Genomic DNA, 21,304 nt, shown 5'->3' with positions numbered 1-21,304 from the left:
AGAAGAGAAATTCTAGTCAAAGGAACAATTAACCAAGAAGATAATGAGATCTTAGACATACATGCCCCAAACTGGTGAGCTCAGTTTCATAAAAAGCATACTACTGGATGAAAAACGCAAATAAACTCCAGCTCATTTATAGTAGATAATTTCAGTACCTTATTTCATCCAGTAAATAGGTCATTTGGAAAATAAAAGACAAGAAAGGGAGAAACATCAGAATTAAATGACAATGAACAACAAATGGACTTAACAGATATTTATGGAATATTCTACCCAAAGACCAAAAAATACACATTCTACTCAACATCTCATGGAATCATCTGTAAAATAGGCCACATAATGAGATATAAACAAATCATGACATATTCAGAAAATTGAAATAATTCCATTTATTCTTTCTGGCCACAATGCAATAAAGCTTAAAAATCAACACCAAATGAATCCCCAATAATTACACAAACTCATGAAGATTAAATAACACATTAGTGAATGATGAATGGGTCCAAGAAGAAATAAAAAAGAAATTAATAGATTCCTGGTACTATATGAAAATGAAAACAAAACACAAGGAAAACATCTGGGACACAGTAAAAGCTGTCCTAACAGGAAAATTTATAGCTTCAAGCACTTACATTAGAAAAAATTTTAAAACATATAAATGACTTAATGATACAACTTAAGAATTTGAAAAAAAAAAAAAAAGGACAAACCAAACACAGTAGATGGGAAGAAATAATAAAAAACAGACCAAGGATTAATGAAAAAGAAACAAAATAATACAAAGAATCAATAATGAATCTAAGAGCTGGTTCTTTGAGAAAGTAAACAAGATGGACAGGCCCTGACCCAACTAACCAATAAAAAAGAAAGAAAGAAAGAAAGAAAGGAAGGAAGGAAGGAAGAAAGGAAGGAAGAAAAGAAAAGAAAAGAAAGGATCCAAATTAACAGAAGCAACTATGGGTGGGGTAATATTACATCAGACACCGAAGAAATTCAGAGTGTTATAAAATAATACTCTAAAACCCTATAATACACTATTAACTAGAAAAATAGAAAATATAGACAAATTTCTAGATTCATGCAAACCACTAATATTAAGCCAATAATAAATAACCAGCAACTTAAACAGACCCATAACAAATAAGGAGATTAAAACAGTAATAAAAAGCCTTATTATTGTAACAAAAAGATCTGAGTGAGTTGTTTTTCGTTTTTTAGTTTACTTGGAAAAAGAAATGCATGTAAATGAAAAAAATAAAATAAAACACATGAAGACCATGAGAGCTGAATTCTTGCAAAATTAGATAAGAGTCATTCTGGCAATATATTTAAAAAATTCACTGGACCAACATGAAAACACCAGAGTTTGTAGGACCTATCTATGCATGCTTGAATGCCTGCATTCTAAAATAAATGATAAAATGTTTACATTTTTGAAATTATCAGTGAACAAATTAAAATATTCTTTCTAAATACTAGAAATTCCCAAATCATTATCCAACTTTTATAACTTAAACTAGAAAGGGGAAATCAAGTCAAACCCAAAAATTGAACAAAAGAAACAGAATTGAATTCTGGGAAAAATCAATAAAATTGAGTTTTGTTTTGTTTTGTTTCTTCAAAAACAAAAGCTTAACAATACAGATTTAAAAAAAAAAAAAAAAAAAAAAAAAAAACCTACAGCCAGGCTGCTCATGAAACAAAGAAAGTATAAATTTCAATAGGTCCTTCATGCACCAGGAAAAAAGTAACAAGAGAATATTACAATGAGGCAGGTGGCACATACCTGTCATTACCCTGGGGTACTGAGGTGAGAGGAGCATGTGTTTCAGGCCAGCCAGGGCTACATAGTGATTCCCTGTCTCAAGACAGAGCTGGAGAGAGCGGGGAGGGGAGGAGGGGCTACCATAAATAACAATACGTCAACTAATAAGATCCACCAAAAGAAAGGAAGAGATTACCCAAGTTACCAGGATCAGAGATGAATAGGAAGCATTAAACAAAATGGATAAAGTCTTTAAATACAGAAACAGTCAAAGCCAACTTAAGAATCTGACTATTTAAATAGCCCTATGACTATTACAGATAATCAATATGTAGTTTAAAACTTTCCCACAAGAATGGTTTTATTGGGTAATACAGCTGAATATGTAATGCTGAAAAATTAACAACTTTTTACAAGCTCACATAGAAAACTGAAGACATATACCCAGTGCAGTCAATGACCCTGGGATAATTCTGATACCCAAACCAAAGATGTGACAATAAGGGAACTAATAAAGGACACAGGTGAAAAAAGACTAGCAAAGCCAGTATCACGTGTAGATATACAAAGGTGGGCAAGTGGTGTTTATCCCAGTAATGCCGGTTTAATGTTCAAAATATTAATTCTGACATTATAAAATCAATTCAAGGTAAAGAAGAAAACCATCTAAGTTGATGCACAACAATATTGATAAATACCATATTTACTGAAGAAAGACAAAGCACTGATAGCTGGGAATCCAGCATGGGACTGACTCAGGCCCCCCTGAATATGGGTCTCAGCCAGAAGGACTGAGCAGTCTAAAGGACCTCAGACACTGGAGCCAGGATGTATCCCTGGTGCACAAAAGGACCTTGTGAACACATCCCCCATGGAGGGATAACTGCCTTAACCTAGAGACAGGAGAGAAGTCCTAGTCCCTACTTCAAATGACCTGACAGATCTACATGACCCCACCTGGATGGCACAGCCCTACATGTGGAATTGGGGTGGGGGGATGGGAGGGGAGGGTGGTCAGGGTGCATGTGAGGGTCCAGAGAGGGTAAAATGGAGGGAGGGAGGGAGGAAGAGAAGGAGGGAGGAAGGAATGTGATTGACATGTAAAATAATAAATTAAATTTAAAAAATGAAAAAAAAAAAGAAAAGAAAAAACAAAGGCCCTGGGTTCTGCCTCTATTATAGTTCAAAAGAAAAGAAAAAAACAAAAAGGAAAGCAAAAAAGCTAATAAAACATATCCAGTTTGAAAATGAAGAATTAAAACTATACCACTAATATCATCAATTACATAAAATATTATCAAAATGCTTTCAAAAGTAAAAGTGAGTTTGGCAAAATTGTGAAATATAAGATCAAGGCTTTACATACATACACACACACGCACATGCACACACACATGCATGCACACAGAGGAAGATTAAAGTAACTACAATTACAATAAATTTTAAAACTTTGATATGTGTTTTCCATACTTAGCTACACATGCAACAAGACATACTCAAGACCTGAATGCTAAAAACCACAAATTACCATGAAAGGGTTAAAAACACCTGCTAGCTAGACATACATCCCTTCCAGTGAATCAGACACCTAGTTGTAGATAAGATGTCAATTTTCCCACAACTGGCATGCAGATTCAGAGCAGTTCTATTCCAAATCCCAGAAGGCTTCGATGTAAAAACTGAGATCTGAGACTAAATTTATATATAAATGCAAAGAACATAAAATATCCAAATCATTTCTTGAAAAATGAAGGATTTCTTTTATGCATGATTTCACAACTTATAAAGTTTTGGTAGTTGAGATAGATTTAGTATTGGCATGGAGATAGAAATTTAGCCACACATACTGTGGGTCTGTATAGTCAATTAGCTTTTGACAACTGTTAAGGTAATTCAATAGAAAAAAGTCACACTTTTACCAAAAAATTATAGAATTTTTTTGATATTCATATGGGAGGAAAAATAAACAATCCTTTGTTATCCCCCATTTACCTTAAAATGGGCTCTAGAGCTAATGTAGAAACTAAAAGTATAGAAATCCTCTCAGAAAACAACAACATCTTAGTGATATCTTAGGTTCAGGGGGGCGGGGGAAGCAAACCTTTAGCTACAGAAAGAAAAGTCAAATATTTGATCAAAATTTTAAAACTAAATGTACTTCTGACAATTATGGCAGTGAAGGGTTAACATGCCAGTGGAAAAGGGGGGTTGCAAACACACCCAACAAAAGATTAGAACACACAGCAAGAGTTTACTAAGCAAACACATTACATTTCTACATTCTATAAGAGACCCAGACAGATGAGTCCAGATGAACACGTGGAAAGTCTCCTGAGAGCTTGAGTCGATTCTCACTAAACTCACCACGGTGCACACTACAGGGCCACCAGGGCCACCGGTGTGCCTCAGACAAGACTGAGCATCATGCAGACAGATGTGGAAGCAGAAAAGTGATATACTCACAAGCCATAGGAGGGCACAGAAAGCCATGTGCTGGCATCATTAGCAATTACACACCATAGGATGCTGGCATTCCTCACCCTTTCCCAAGTACTTGCCAAAGAAAAATTAAAACATATGTTTGTGGGAGGGCTTGTACACAAGTGCTCACTCAGGATCTCTTGGACTAGCCCAAACCAGAAACAATGAGAACAGCTTTCAGCTTGTGAGCAGATAAACAGGTCAAAATGTGTGCCTTCACTCCTGGTACAATGGCAACAGGAGCCAAGGGGAAATGCCACTGCCTCAGTTGCTTAAACCCTAAAGTACAACAGGAGGAGGGGAGGAGTACTTACGGGCACCTGGAGTCCATGGGCCTTCCTCTTCTTCTTTGACAGGCTCCTATTCTTGGTTAGGAGCTTTGCTTTGATCCATGTTGATCCCGTCTCTGAGGATCTTGAATGGCCTGGAATGGAAATGGCATGCCTATGAATGCTGACGGCTGTGTAGGGAGACAGTTTTGTATTAAAGAGGGGACTGGGATAACAAGAAGAATGATATTAAATAATCACAGACATTTCAGAAGAGTGGCAGTGCAAAATGACCATACTTTTTAAAATGTTTGCTCCTCGCCCAGCCATAAATGGATGTCTTTATCACAGCTCACCCCTCAAGATTCAGGAATCAATCAATGCAGGAGAAAAAAGGGGGTGTGTGGAAAGAAAGACTGTAATAGGCAAGAGATGATAGATGATTCCAAGGCAAGAGTGCTCTCCAGACAAAGCAGTCTTAATGCGCATAAGAACTCACAGGGACTGTGTTAGCATGCACAAGACCTGAGCAAGTTCATGCGAGATAAAAACACCAATAAGAAGGGGAAGTGAACACTAAGTTCCGCCCCTAACCAAGGAGCTATTGCAATTGATAGCTGCTGAGAGGTGGGGAAGGTGGGGGATCGCTTTTCCCCAGTGGAGTGAGAGTGGTTAAATCAACCAAACCCCAGGCAGGGCAAGCCCCATGGTCAGGAGCAATTGGCCAACACACACAACTCTGTGCCTTTTTTGGTGTTTTGCTTCAGGTTTGGTTTGGGTTTGGGTTTTTTGTTTTTAGAGAGAATATGAAGTTGTGAGGGTAGAGGAACGTCTTGGAGGAGTTGGGAGATGAAAGAGAATACAACCAAAATAAGTTGCATAAAAAGTTTTAAAAATAAGAAATCATATGAGTGGGGAAAATATAAAAATAAATTTTAGGCATTTGTTCCTTACCATTGTTCTTCCAGATCTTCCTCAGTTTCTCCTCCTTGTGGAATCTAAAACTATGACTCCTAATGAGAGGTCTGTCTCTGCAGAGAGGGTTGATCCAAAGAGATCTTTTTGGCTGCGTCCATGATCCTGCCAGCACTGGGCTTTCGCTACTCTGGGCCAGGCTTCTTGAGTTATCCTGTCCGGACCTGCTTCCAATCCCCAAGGGGCATTCTCTACCTGGAATGGAGTCACTGTTGCAAGTGTTGGGCAAACAAGTTTTCCACTTTTTTTTAAAACTAAACACATCGGTTTCATCACTTTCTGAAAAGGCCCAGTTCACGTAGCCACCTTCAGTTTGCATGCTGGTGGTTGAGGAAGGGAGAGAGGTCATTGACACAGAAGCAGGTATGCCACTAAGCGTGAGTGGCTCTTCTGCCTTGTCATGTTTGCCTGACATCTGTGCAACTCCCTCATGTTGTTCCTCCTGGTGTTCTTCTACCAATGCCTGGTGGGAGGCAGCAGGGGTCTGCACAGGCAGATGGATGGTGATATCATGTTGGCATACATGTTCCAGTGTCAGGCCATCTGTATCAGCATCCTCGGATGATCTGAAAAGAGGTGGGGGTTTTTCAAAAGAGAAAGGAGGCTGCATTTCAGAAGACGGGACCAGGAGAAACTGGCCATACTTAGAGTGTGCTTGCCTGACATGGGACATCCCAGAAGCAACTGTCCTTGACCTCATTCCTTGTTCCTCTTGGTCTTCTCTCACATGTGAGGCCTCTCTCTTACTGTGTGTAATCTCTAAGAGGGCACCAGTCTGTACTCTGGGGGGAAGCTGGCTCCTAGCAAGACTCCGCAGCAAAGAAGGGGGCATGCTATAGTACTGAACGTTCTTCTTTCCACAGCTCTCCATGCTGCTTAGAACATTTGCACAGATGACGTTGGTCCAGCTGTGGGGACGCTTTCTACAAGCAGAAGCCTTTCTATTGGCCAGAAGAACCTCATCTTCTTGCAATGTGTCAACAGCTGAAAGGACCTTTAGGGTGTCCACAGTCAGGGCAGAGAGATCCTGGAGGTGTCCCACCTGGCTATCCAAGGATAACAGGGAATCCTTTATGAAAGATACTTTTTCATTCATTTCTTTCAATTGGAAGAACATCTCTGAAACCCTAGTGGTGAAGAAAGGAAGAAAACCAATAACCACGTTAATTTTTTGGAATTGATTTGCCCTCTTCTTAGTTTGTTTCCATTCATAAATGACGGCTAAATTTTACCTGCTTCCCAAAGCTAAGCCTGCCTCCTTTGTTCTCTCTCAAACACAGTATGTACTCTAATCCCAGATGATCTTGTCTTCCCCTATCTTCCCACTACAACTCCACGGAAGAATATTGTAAATCTATATTCCCAGCCCTCATGTCTAGTATCTCAGGACCAACTTTCCAGCTGCCTGCAGGTTACCACTAAAATTGTCTGATGGCTCAGCCCATTGTTTTTCACTAATGTATTCATTCTTTGCATGACCAACATTGGAAAATCTTCTATTGGACAATCCTGGAGGGAGAAGATATGAGACAAAATCAAAATGATTGAGACAGAAAACACCTCCAGCCCTATAGTTCACATATACTTCTCACACTCCAAATAAAATCCATTTTAGAAGATCTAGATTCAGAAAAGATATAAGGCAAATATGTTTAATTATTTTGAATACATGAACCTAAAGTAATGTCATCTAGCCATTGATTTATGTAAAAACAACACGGCACATTCTTCAGTAGACTCATTGAAGAGTAAACTGCAAATAAGTTGGATTGAGGTAACAATTCCCTTCACAAAAAGGGAAGAACAAAGTTTTAGCAAATGTTTATCTGTACATATCACTGTAAATATCTCCAGTAGGGATGCTTTGTTTCCTTCCCAAAAAAATGTATGTTGACATCTTAACACAAGACCCTTATTTAATTCTTTACACAAGTAGTCATGTTAAAATTATGTCATTTGCTAAACCCTACTTGAAGACAAGCAGCACCGGCTACTCTTCTAGAGGAACTGGGTTCAATTCCCAGCACTCACATGGCAGCTCACAACTGTTGTTAACTACAGTTCCAGGAGATCTGACATCCTCGCACAGGCATACATGCAGGCAATACCAATGCACATAAAATAAAAACAAATAAATCATATAAAAAGTATTGGCTCTCCTCTCTCTTTTATGATGGCTGCAGTTATGTTTTAAGTTTAAATTACTGTGCTTAAGACATCAAGTACACTTAATAGATGGCATGCAAACCTTTTCAGAGATCTGCTGTATATAGCAATTTAAATATTTAATGGAAAAAGCTTCCTGTGATAGACAAATAGGCCAGCTCCTAGAAACAACCTAAGTTTTCCAAAGGAAACAAAATACAAATTGTGCATAGACCTGGATTGTGGTGACGTTAACCACTGGGGACAACTTCCTCATGCCTCACCAGCTGCTGGTGCCCTGCACAAACTGTGAACACTGCTGGATTGACTGTGTTACTATATAAGTCAAGGTAGAACAATTTTTCCAAGTCCTCATCCACAGAAAAATCTCTCAGACCTTCTGAGTCTGGCAGCCAAAGGCCAGTGCTGTCCTATGTAGCAGCTGAAGATGCAATGCTATAACAGCCAAAGATCTACAACATCTGCCTCCCAGTGAAGTCAGAGGGATCACCACCAGGCGGCTGGTGCATCTCTGTCATTTTAGTCACTACAAAGGCCATTTGTTTTATACTTCCTGCTAGAATTTATCCTTCTCAGATCTCTGATGGTGTTGATGGCTAACTGTAGCTTTGTCAGTTTGGCAGCAGCAGACAACCAGCTCCTTCCCCAAGGCCACAGCTACCTCATTAATTCATTTCATATGTAAAACTCAAACCTCCATTTTTCTAGAGCTTCTAGTTCTCCTGCTGAGAAAGGCAGACAGGTTTGCCTTGCTAATAGGCTTTATATTAAAAGGATAAAACTGTTTCAGGTGTAACTTTTTACTGTTCCTTATTTTTAATAAAAAGAAAAAAAAAGTGTTTTGCAATGACTGCTCTCAATAACTAACTACTTGTGCCTTCTGGTAAATGATTAGTTGGAAATCAAAAGGCTTGAGGTTTATGTAAGTTGTGAGGGTCTATAAAAGGTGTTTTAAGATGTGTAAATTCAAGTTATAAAAGTCTAAGAAAGTTATTTAAGGTATGTGAAAAATGAGAAGTGTTTCAGATTTCTTTCCCTTTTTGCTATTGTTATGCTAAGATTTCAAAGGTTCAGAGTTTTAACATTGATCAATGGAGTTATGATAAGATAGTAAAGTACTGACTACATCGTAATCACAAGCTCAAGATTTTAAATTCCTTTTGGTTGCCTTCTAAGTACAGACTTAAAGGTCCTTTTCATTGGGAAGAAAACATCTCTGTCCAATCTACATATCCAACCCTCTGGAAAGAGATGACAGGCCTGATGAAGTAAGGAATAAAAGGGTGTCCCCATAGAAAAACTCCACCCAGCCAAGCTTCCAACAGGTAAAAAGGAATATTTGTGAAACAAAGGAAATTATCAATAAATCAAAGCTTATGTAAATATTATCCAAGGAGGGAGAGGTTCCATCCCAAGCATGCAACAGTACTTGGCAGCATAAGTCACATGGTCCTGGCTTTGAAGTCCTGAAGAATACATGAATAAAGGGGTTGTAGACTCTTCTTCCACAGAAAAAGTGAGGCCAGGCAAGTGCTGGGGAGTCCCAGCATGGAAGCCCAGACAGGTCATTGCATGAAACTATGAAAGTAAAGCCTGGATTGTGTTGGAGACTCCAAGACACTGGAGATGCTGGACCTAAGGAATATCTACCAAGCAGAGCTATAGACAGGGAACGGATCCCGCCAAAGAGAGGAAAGTAAGTCAACCAAACTGGAATGTTGATGTTGCTTTGGTCCAGTATTTCCTCACTATGCTCCCTTTCCTCCCTTTTGGAAGGGTAATGCATCGTCCAAGCCATTGTATGTTGGAAGTATATAATTTTGCTTTTGACTTTACAGGAGGTTACAGTTAAGAGATTACCTGAGTATGAGAAGAAATTTTGTACTTTTAAACTGTGCTGAAACTGTGAAGGACTCTGGAGACTTTGGAAGAATGCATTTTGCAGTGTAATATTGCTGCAAGCCTGTGGGGGCCAGAAAGTACAACTTAAAAATGACTTCCAAAGGCTCCTATATTTGAATACTTGGTTCCTAGTTGGTGGAACTGTTTGGGAAGGATTAGGAGGTGTGATCTTGTTGGAGGTTTCAAAAGCCTGTGTCATTTTCTAGTTTGTTCTCATTCTCTCTCTCTCTCTCTCTCTCTCTCTCTCTCTCTCTCTCTCTCTCTCTCTCTCTCTCTCTCTCTCTCTCTCTCTCTCTCTCTCTCTCTCTCTCTGCCCCCTACTGGTGGGTAAGGATTCAGACTCTTGGCTACTGCTCTAGTATAATGCTTGGTTGCCTGCTACCATGCTCCCTGCCATGATGAACATGGTCTTACCCTTTGAAACTCTAAGACCCCAAAAACTCTTCTATTAATAAAAGTTGGGAAATTAGTATTCTAAAATTTATATCCCTTAATAAACCAAAACGCTTTTGAAATTCATTAAATGAGGAGGTAATTCCCTAAATGCAAAATACAAAAGGTAAGAGAAAATGGTAAAATAAGAAAGATCATTCAGCAATAAGAGATGAAAGTGAGATGATAATGATTTTCTCTATACTGTAACATTTTTAAAGCTATTTGCAACATACAAGGAAGATGCAATTTCATTATGTTAAAATGACAAATGTTCCTTACAAGAAGAGATAGAATTATATACAGTCATTAAAAGTGATAATTACATTGTTGATAATTACATTCTTTGGCTATTTGGGGACAAAGCTGTGCATGTCTTATGTTCTGTCTCACATGTTTTAAAAAAATGGCATATAATTTTCTAAGTAAAGAAATTAAAAATTAAAATATTAAATAAAGAATAATTCATGGGGAGCTGGAGAGATGGGTCAGTGCTTAAGAGCACTGGCTGCTCTTCCAGTGGGGACCCGTGCTCAATCCCCCACACCCACACAGCAGCTCACAACCACTGTAACTCTAGTTCCAGGGGATCTGACTCTCTCTCTCTCCTGTCCTCTGCAGGCACACTTATAAATGCACTTAGAGTCAAAATAAGTACTTCTTTAAAATAATATTTCTGCAACCAGAGAGACGAGGCAAGAGTTAAAGAGCACTGAGTACTCTTGCAGAGGAGCCAGGTTCAGTTCCCAGCACCCAAATGACAACTTACAACTGTTTGTAACTCCAGCTCCAAGTGAACCAATGTCCCTCTCTCCTGACCTCTTTGGACACCAGGCATACATGAGTAATACATAAATACATGCAGACAAAGGATTTATGTGCATAAGATGACAATCTTTGATAATAAGATGAAACTAAAAACCAACAAGGGAGGAAACCCGAGCAGTGATTTCATAGCAGTCTTGAAAAACAGGCCCATTCTACCTTGAGGCTGGGCAGATGGCTCCACAGAGAGGAGGGCACTCAGCTTTAGCAAACATTACTCAAACTAATGCTCAGTTTCTTACATTGAGCACACATCTAAAAGCACAGGACACGTGTGACCTCCCACTCCTTCTTTCTGAGAGCATTATAGATAAGAACTTAACAAATAAAGCAGGTGGTGTTTTTTTTTTTTTTTTTAATTTTGTTTTGTTGTATCCTATAGGAGCAGAACCCTTTCTGGCTAATTTTGCATAAAATCCAACTCCTGTAACTCAACAGTGGCTTAAAACATGCTTTCTGACCTTTAGAAACCTAAAAACGCTCAGACTGGCAAGGACGGTGTAGGAGAGAGCACAAAGTATATGTATATTTCCTTCCAAATATGCTTAATTGGAACGTCTCCATCCAGTGCCCTGTTTCATCTAATTCAAAAACAGTACAGTCTGAGCAGCCATAATGGAGACTCATTAAGTTCCATTAGCTGCAGACACATCGAATGGATACAATAGGATCCAGCTACTATTCACAGCAACAGGTGGCACGCTACAATAGAACCCTGTTAGACAAATAACCTGGTCACCTGAAATGGGCCCTCTTGCTTTTTACAGGGACTCATTTTCTAAAACACGGTGCCCTGTGAAGCATATTTTAATTATATTCCTAGACCACTGGCTGCATTAATTCAATGTAGCTTTTCAGTCATTCTGACACATAAAACAAATTCTTGCTATTGTGGTTTCCTCTGTGCAAGGTCTCAGTGGAGAAAAGACAGGCCTGGTGACTGTTTTAACTGTGGGGCCATTAGCCAAGATTCTTCAAAATGAGATAATAAGAAACACAGTGATAATCGTCTGAAAGTCCCGTCATGCAGTGCTCGCTATGAGCAAAGCATTCCACGGAGGTTCTGCTGTCACTGTCTTCTTTCACCACATCACAACTCTGTGAGGTGGGCATGGCTACCATTCCCTTCACAGAAAAGGGGTTAGGTCACGTATCCAATGTCATGTGGCTGGGCATCAAGCCAGCAAGTTGACACCTGACCCACCACCCCAGCCAGCCAGCTCCATCAGCAAATCATCTGCGATCAAAGCACGTTTTTCTGGGGAATCCTACATGAAGGATAAGCCCCTGGAGATGCTCACAGATGTTGCTCGATAAAGCCTCAGTCAGACGTGAATTTGCTGAATTTAAAACTACACAGTGGAAAGAGGGTGCACATTAGACTGACGCTTCCACAAATCACAGAAACCATGGCATTTCCCAGATACAATACTGAATGTGCTGAAAGGGATGAGGTACCACAGGCATCCTCCACAGACCAGAGAGAAAGGAAATCTGGCAAACAACACTGAGATGACAGCACCGGCCGATGTTCCTGCTCAGTACTTAAAGGCCTTAGCACTTGCCTCTGTCCACACCCCAAAGTCATTTCACTGTAGAAGGTAGATGCTTCCTTTGGAGGTAGACAAACATGCAATGGCTTCTAAGATCTCCTTATCTCTTAAAACCATTGCTCACTTCTTTCCATAGTACCCCTCATTTGTGAGCTCTCCAAAAGTGGCCTCAGCAAGGATGGAAATATAAAATCATTGCCACTGAGGATCATTCTAGGAAGGAAACGTATGATCATTGGAAGAAATTCTATTAGAAATTCAGAGCCAAGTTCAAAATCCCTTAGAAGTAGCTGTATTTTTCAGGAGTCATCACTCAACATCTATCCTCCCCTCAAGTCTAAGGGAAACGAAGTGTCACATGAGGGTCAGAGTACTGAACACATTGTGAACATCACTGCTGAAGTACTTGTTTCTAATCCCCTGAGTTCTTGGGTTCTTAAGTTCAAGAGAAAGATAGTACATGAGGCTTAGAGGACTGAAGGTCTTAGGACCATCACCACTGAAGTACTCACTACATTCCCTAGTACCCAGTATTTGCACTCAGTATTGCCTTGACTTCTAATACTACCCCCTGCAAAGACCACTCGAACTCCCTGGGCCTTGCCTTTCCAGTCTTCTCCATAAGTCCCTCTGGTCTATGGAGCAATTTCCAGGACAGGCTCCAACACAATAGAGAGAAACCCTGTCTCAAGAGAGAGAGAGAGAGAGAGAGAGAGAGAGAGAGAGAGAGAGAGAGAGAGAGAGAGAGAGAATGCAGGAGGAGAGAGTTCAAATGACGATGATCTAAAAGGATTGTTGAGGTAAATTGCAATTTCATGGGTCCACAATCATCATTTGATAGTCAACATTTTCTCAATATTAAATTTGATTTGACATTCAACCAGCTACATAAATATGTTATAAACGGAAAAGTGCAGGATTATATACATAAGACATGCCTACTGTAAGCCATTTAAAAAGTTCCTAGTATAAGTCTATTTTAAGTGAAGTTGTGTTTAAGAAGTCACATCTATCTCTGTGATTTGGGGGCATCAGACAAAAACACATATAATTAAATTAAACATTCTATAGTCAGTCTCATGTATATTCAAAAGTGAAGGGATATATTTAACTTATGTCAATTTGCTTCTACTTGCAAGAACAATTCTGTTTCTAAAAGTCCGTAAGATCATGTGCACGCTTCCATACTTTAACACAGTCCCTCACATATGCAATTATTATAGTAACACATCCACTAGGTTTCCTAATACATTCCCTTTCTCTAACACATCTGCCTTCATTGCTCAATTCTCTGAATGGCCTTCCTACCCTACCCCCTTCCGGAAAGTTCAGGAACCACAACCCCCCTGGGCCACAACTTTGCCTCAAGCACCAGCGTGCTCACTGAATTTCCCCCACAGGCTTGTCCACCGCCCATATTCCAACCTGGCCTCTTGGACTAAAACCAAGGCAGCTCATATCCAGAACCTTGCCTATTTATTTTCTCATTTCCATATACAACAAAGGCAGATCCCCACCCCCATCTTTCCTTCTCTTCAGTCAACCTGCTCACCTAGGCTGCCATGCTGGCTAACTCGACCTCTCCCATTCTCTCTCTTTGGCAATGAAGTTGTCTCCAACCAAACCACCAGCAAATGATAACCAGAGCCTGCTACAGAAATCCACCCCCTTAGCCAGCCATTGTCCTCCCTCTGCTGGGTTCTGTAGCTACTGCTCGACCAGCACCAGACCTGCAGTGACTGTGGGTGTCGCTTCTCTGAGTACATCACTCCGCCATGTGTAGTGCTGCAGGCTACCCCCTTGAGACCTCTCCTCTTCACACCCACAGCAACCTTCCCGGTCCAAGCCATGTGAAGTGGGACAACACAAACCACATGCGGCAAGTTCTCTCTTCCCCATCTCCTCTTTATCCTTAAACTACTTCATTTTCTCACAGATTTTTATTTTATTGGTTCTTGGTTTTGTTTTTTGTTTGTTTGTTTGTTTGTTTGTTTGTTTGTTTGTTTTTGTTTTTTCCTATGATGAGTTCTCCCTTTGTAGCCCTGGCTCTCCTGGAACTCACTATGTAGACCAGCCTGGCCTCATACTCACAGAGATCTGTCTGCCTCTGCCTACCCAAGTGCTGGGATTAAAGGTGTGTGCCATGATGCCCATCTCTTCATAGCTTTTATTACTGACCAGCACTAATGTGCGTGTTCCTTGGTCTGCTTCCTTGATTATCTTGTGTTTCCTACTCCTCCATTTCCCTTAATCCCTCCATGTGCAAACATTGGAATGAAAGTTCATCAGACAGGGACTCTTGTCTCCTGTCTCCACCCACCCCTTGGAAACGGAAGACTGCCCAGAACACAGTAATGTCCAATAAATAGATACAGATTACATAAATCATATTGCAATGCATTCTTCAAATTGTGCAGAGCTCAGACTTCTGGGGTTTGAAAGTGAGCCTTTCTATTCTTTTAAAAATTCCAGAAAAATCATAGTTTGGTAGCAGTTTTGGAAATAAAAAGAGATAGACTTTACCTTTCTGATGTCACTCGGATTTGTTCTTCAAAACTACAATTCAGACCTTTCATCTTCTCATGGAAATATCTTTCCACACACTGCTCCTCAAAGTCATGAAGCTTTTTCAGGTCATCCTCAGTGAGGTAGAGCTCTGTGGAAAACAAAACATAGTACATACCAATTTGTCTGGGCTGAATGGCAAGAGAGTCCTAGGGATGTGCCCATCTGCCTCCTCAGGGCTAGGGTTAGAGGAATGCATCACCACAGAAGCCATTTTATGTGGGTTCTAAGAATCAAACCCAGACCCTCATGTCTGTATGGCAAGTACTTAACAGACTATCAATCTAGCCCTTTTTTTTTCTTAATTTTGCTTAAATTTCTATGCTATAGAACTGATATTTGAGAGTTTTTGTTTCCTTCTCTTTTTGTTTTAATTTGTTTGCTCATTTTTATATACTACTCTAGGGCTTGGATTAATGACAAGAGCTCTAATTCTCTTTTAGACTGATTCAACCTTGTGTAGCTTTAGTTTGGCCTTTAACTCAGAGAGATCCATTTGTCTGTCTTCTGAATCCTGGGATAAAGGGTGTGCACCACCACCTAGCTCTATGGATAGCTAGTATGGCTGCTGGGATTAAAGGTGTGCATCACCATTGCCAGGCTCTATAGTTTGTGGCTGGCTCTGCATCCTGAACCCTCAAACAAGCTTTATTAAAACATTAACAAGATATCACCACACTACAGCCAATGTGAGGAAGTCATGCCTTGTCAAGCTGAGCATGGAAGGGCCTAATCCTTCTGATGAGACTTACTGACCATGGTCAGTCAGCATAGCCCAGCTTCCCTGAGGTAATTAACTCACTCGTGAAAGGACACCTCACCCAGTGGCACTGAGACCAGTGTGGGCCTTCATGCAACCTCAGCATTCCTGTTTATACACTGCCATGGTTCTCAATGAGTGAAATCAGAAATCACCTTTCAATGTGTCCCTAATACTTGGGAACATCAAGAGGATGTGATGTCGCTAAGAAGACAACATTGGGAAGTTCTTTCCTGTCTTCACTGAAGTCAGAAGAAAATCAAATGTTACATTTCTCTGTAACTTATTAATAATGCAACAATGTCTTTATTTTCCAATTAAATGAGCAATAAGATATTAGTTTCAATTTGAAAATGTGTTTAGCTATTTAAAAAAAAACAATGTGTGCAACCAAAGCACACAGTATTTTGTGATTTATGTAGTGTGGAAGAATCTCTTAGACATTTAAAAAAAAGATCATTTCCCACAGCCCCCATCTCTGATATCCTATAAGCATGAAGCTTTTCAGGCCCAGGCTATACAACAGTAGCAAATCCCTTACCCCCACACACCTGCCAATCCCCCGCCCCAAATTTGGAGACTGCAGTTCCTGAGATTATCCACCAGGTGGAACTGCAGGCCCATATGTGCTCAGCTCAATCTTTAAACTGTATTAAGCTGTGGAAAGAGGCCAGGAGAAAACTTTGAGTCAGGCACTCAAGCGGTGCACATACGTACATACAGTCAAAACACCTATACACATAACATGTAAATGAATAAATGATTTAGAAAAAGAGAATTTGCTGTGGAAAACAACCTATAAACCTATAAACCCACAGGGACTGGCCCGTCCTAATTAGCGCAGGATCCTTCCTGGGGTCGCACAGTGCACTGGGGTGACCATAGTTCTCCAGTGAGAGCCAGGTTCTGCTCTCTATCAGAAATGAATATTTTTCAGCACTTGCCTCCACATTAACTCCGGTTGTGTCTTTGTGCTTGTTTGTTTGGTTATTTTGGTTTTTTTGAGACAGTATCTTGCTATGTAGTCCAGGCCTGCCAAGATTCAAGATCCTCGTGGCTCAGCTTCCCCATCCCCTGCTGGAATGACAAGCACCTGGTGGCCTGCTGTTTGTGTCCTTCTAACAGTCAAATCACTTGAGAAGAAATAACGAGCAACATAACTCTTCAAAGAGAGAGAAGACCATTCGGAGGGCCATGTGGGTAAGCAAACACTATCCTTCCAATCCCATGACAACACATGGCAGGGATGACAGGACCCTTAATGCCATGTAACTAGGACACTAGGCCCTTCCTGAAACTCATGGAATCAGTAGTATCTTAGAACTCACAAAGTTTTTCTTCTTCCCTTTCAGGCTCCGGAATCTACAACAAAATGCTTGCATAGTCGTACTGTATGGGGTGAGAAAAGGAAGGGGCTTTTCTGCTCCAGCTGCTGCTTCTGAGTAACTTCTGGCCAAAGGAGTCCTTTCCTGGTTCAGAGCGATTAAAGAGCTATCAGTTCACATGTGTGTATGCATGAATACCGTAGTACATGTGTGGAGGTCTAACGGTAAGTAGCAGAAGCTGATTCCCTCTTTCCACCATGTGAGTTCCAAGGGCAGAACTCCAATTGCCAGGCTCAGCGCCAAGTCCCTCAGAGGCACTTCTAGTTAAATATTTGGAATAAAGTAAATTCCTGTATATATATAGGGATGATCTAGAAAAAGGCTTGGTGTCAATCATGTTATTGCTTGCTAGAAACTATAAACAACTTGTGAAAATAATAAGTGACAGTGTGACTCAGGTCAGACCACACTGTCAGGAGGAACTGGGAGAATGTCAATGTCAAAACATGCAAGCTTGTGATCTGGACTCCACATTCCTCAACTGGGTCACACCTCACATGGGATCACACAACTGAGTGTGAGGGTGGCCAAAAAAAAAAAAAAAAAAAAAAAAAAATCTAACAAGAATGAATCTGCAATGGCTAGCACCCAGCTCAAAGTCAAGCTCATGACTCCAGTGTGTATGGCAGATTTCACTGTACTGTGTGTGTCATCAGGTGTGTGTGTTATATCATGGGGCTTCACTACAGTTCACGCTAACACTTGACAGCCTCTGCCACCACACCACGTGAACACCCCAGCTCCAAATCCCCACACAACTGCATGTGGGGAACATGGTGAACTGTAATGTAAGGACAAAGTTGTGTGCTCATACACAAACATAATTGTTTAATTATCAAAACAGAAAACAACAGTAATGTTTTCCCCAGCAGAAAAAAAAATACTAAAATAATAACTCCTTGAAGTGTGTTGTGTGATTTTAAAATCTGCTGACTTGACTTTCAAAGAGTCATTAAATGAAGTTTGGCTTGGGATTATGTGGCTCTAAATATGCTTTTGCCTTTTGCACCACGTATTTAGGGAAAGTGATTTTTAGCACTGACAATGACAAAATCAAAATATCCATGAACACTGAAGACACTCTAGACCATTAAGAATCAACATTAAATTCTTCACATAAAAAACAAGCACATCCACCTTGTTGTTTTGTAAATTAGCTTTGTCTCTAATAAACTGATACCCAAGGAAATTTTTTTAAAAAATTTAATGTGTTGGGTATTTTGCTTGTGTATCACATGCATGCAGTACCTATGGGTGCCAGGAGGGGGAGGTAGATCCCTGAGAACTGGAGTTATAGATGGTTGTAAGATGCCATATGGGCACTAGGAATCACACTCAAGTCCTCTGAGAACAGCCAGTTCTCTTAACCATTGAGTCATCTCTACACCCACCCCCAGGATTGTTTTCAAATAAATCGTCTTTGTGATTTGTTATTCGTTAGTATGCACCTCTTTTTTAGATGTGCATACCCAGGGTCACACCTGGGAAAAAAATGAGAACACACATTTCCATGTCTCTGTACTTCTTGTTGATGTTTTGAAAATAATAAGAATAATAAGGGTCCTTTTCAGACCCTCTTCAGTCCTGGGATGAGGAACCAGACCTGTGATTCTGGCAGAGCTTGCTTCTCTGTTTCCCTGGATCCAGGCCTTTTGAGTCACCTTTTTTTATACAACAGGGCAATAAGTGCAGGTCACATGACTGCTCTAAGAGCTATTCAGAGGCGCTCCCAGGTCAGCACAGAAAAACCAGATTTTCTTCTTTTTTTTTTTTTTTTTTTTTTTTTTTTTTTTTTGCTTTTGTTTGTTTTTCGAGACAGGTTTCTGTATGGCTTTGGAGGCTGTACTGGAACTCGCACTGTAAACCAGGCTGGTCTTGAACTCACAGAGATCCTCCTGCCTCTGCCTCCTGAGTGCTAGGATTAAAGGTGTGTGGGTCCTCTTGAATTCAATTTCCTGTTTCTCTTCTTCAATGTACCATTTAACAGAGGCAAAAATAATCATGAGACCACAGACAAGGGAGACGGTCTGGAGCCAGTATTCTCTGAGAGCCTTCATGCTGTGCCCTCACTGGGAATTCCCAGGCTCCTTTGTCTCCCTTCCCCTTTACTCCCGTGTCTCTGCCCTTTATTTCCCTCCTTCCTTCTGTTCCACCAGAGAAACTTACTTAGCCCTACATCGCCCTCTTCCTGGTCCTGTGGCGCAGGGCGGCAGCATAGACCTCGGAGGAGCAGGCACAGGTGATTCAGCAGAATGAAGGGCGGGGGTAGCCAGGGCTTCTGGTGGTAGGTCATGATGTAGCGATAGCGATTGTATTTCCACAGCTTATTCGAGATGGATTTTATATCTAAGTAGATGTTGCTGCAGGTTGAGAAAGGAAGAGATAGACAACATTTTAATAATGGGACCCTGACATGTGACAGACTCTATCTTCCAACTCTTCTGATTGGTTAACAGTCATCAGCAGTCAGCAATAACTCTTAGCCACTTACTATTTTTCTTTTATCAAATAGAGTAAGTACTTTTTACAACTAAGTGCGTTCACGGGAACAGTGAACAAAAGGCAGACACTGAAATCAGAGATTAGGAAAATGACAGCATTTTAGGCAGGGAACAGAAACTGCCCAGTGTCACTCGGCACTGCCTGTGGGGCACCTTTGTTTGTCGTTAATGAAGCTCTTTTCCAGAACATAACTCATCCTTCATTGCAAACAAGGGTGATTTCTTCTGTGCTGTTGGCTTTATAAACACATCCTTCACAGGCCAGAAGCAAGAACTTCGAGGATAATGCTAGCTAAACATCACAACAGAATCATGTGAATTGAGAAGACACAGGAGAGAAGAATTGATTTCTCCTTAAACAAGACAATACACGGAGCTTCCAAAGGGAACTTGATAAATTATTCACATTAACTTTATAGGGATGGCAGTCTCTATTGGTGATCACTCTGGATTTTCTCTTAGATTACATCAGTTCTATAAGAAGCCAATAAACACCAACACTAAATAACTCCAAATGGAAATTTTAGCAGGGAGTAGAGTTCTGCTTATGTATTTAACATACCATAGGTAGCAGGCCAAGTGAAATAACCATTGTAAGGTTCTGCTCAGATTTTTTTAAAGCATGTTTCTTCTGAGGGGAAAAAATGGCAGAGTAGATAGAATGTGAGCCAAATTCAGCCAATAAAAACCAAAACTTGACCAATCATCAGAATCCAAGGCTAAGCTTGAAAGAACCAGGTCAAGATAAGACTGAGAGGGTCGTGTCTTAGGGCCCTTGAAGTGGATGATTGACACAGGACTGGGTTAGAACCCTGCTCCTCAGTGTGATCACTGAGCTCACGGTGTCAGCATCACCTGAATACACAGGGACATGAACGTCCTTGGGCTGGATCCTAGCTCACCTGAGCTCATGCAGATATGGTCATTCTTGGCCTCAGCATCGCCTGGACACATACACATGCTTGGCCTCTTTCTCAACACTATGGAATGGGAAACTGTGGGAGGGAGCATTGGTGTGCAGATCTGCAAGCCCTCAAGGCTACTCCCAACTACACTGATGAAATTCACAAAGTATTTCAGCGTCTTCAATGGAAAGCACTCTGTCTTAAGGGTTCCCCCAGACCAGATCTGGGGCCCCGTGTTTGCTTGTTCCCCGGAGTGTTTTTCTTCATACTGAGAGTGGGAGAATTAAGGGGAGAAGAAAGGGAATGAAGGAGGGGAAAGAAGGAAGAGGAGAAAATGACTGAGGGTTGAACTTCCCACAAAAGCTCCTCTTCTTCCCCGTAGATTTTGGAAAGACTGAAAATGGAACCAGTCTATGCTGGGAAAGAGGAGCGTTCAAGCATTTGTCTTGGGGGTGGGTGGTCAGTGAATTGATAAGCCAGGAGTGTCAGCGGAGCTGGATATAGAAGTGGACTTCCAGACACACAGGAAACTGAACGTGAACAAGAAAAAGTATAACAGAGAAAGGAAAAGGCCCAAGGTCTAGGCCCTAGAACTTTTTGGTGTGAAATGGACAAGTAGAGCCAGAAAGGGAGGCTGGAAAAAATAGCTAACAGTGGGAGGAGAAAGGAAGGAAGACAGAGAGGGGCCACGTGAGGAAAGCACACATAAAGCTCTTTGTGAGCCGTCAGCTCTGATCATCATTTGGCAGGACTCCAATTACACAGTGAGGGCTCAGGTCTCTCCCACACTTCGATTACGACTTCCTCTAGCCTATGG

General features: G+C 40.8%; 1 protein-coding gene across 2 annotated transcripts in view; it reads right to left on the bottom strand.

The window, feature by feature from the left end:
• Trpm6 (transient receptor potential cation channel subfamily M member 6) overlaps positions 1-21,304 on the bottom strand; it is a 128,938-nt gene that overhangs the window by 35,404 nt on the left and 72,230 nt on the right. For both annotated transcript variants that reach the window (XM_051194068.1, XM_051194070.1), the window contains exons 24-27: positions 19,248-19,441; positions 14,895-15,027; positions 5,473-6,620; positions 4,564-4,673 (exon numbers count right to left, since the gene is read on the bottom strand). In XM_051194068.1, the coding sequence (XP_051050025.1) occupies positions 4,564-4,673; positions 5,473-6,620; positions 14,895-15,027; positions 19,248-19,441 (1,585 nt within the window). The remainder of the gene's footprint in view (positions 1-4,563; positions 4,674-5,472; positions 6,621-14,894; positions 15,028-19,247; positions 19,442-21,304) is intronic.

Source organism: Phodopus roborovskii, unplaced genomic scaffold (assembly GCF_943737965.1).
Source record: "Phodopus roborovskii unplaced genomic scaffold, PHOROB, whole genome shotgun sequence".
Taxonomy (NCBI): Eukaryota; Metazoa; Chordata; class Mammalia; order Rodentia; family Cricetidae; genus Phodopus; species Phodopus roborovskii.
The sequence above is the reverse complement of the archived record's forward strand: the minus strand, read 5'-3'. Positions and strand labels throughout refer to the sequence as shown.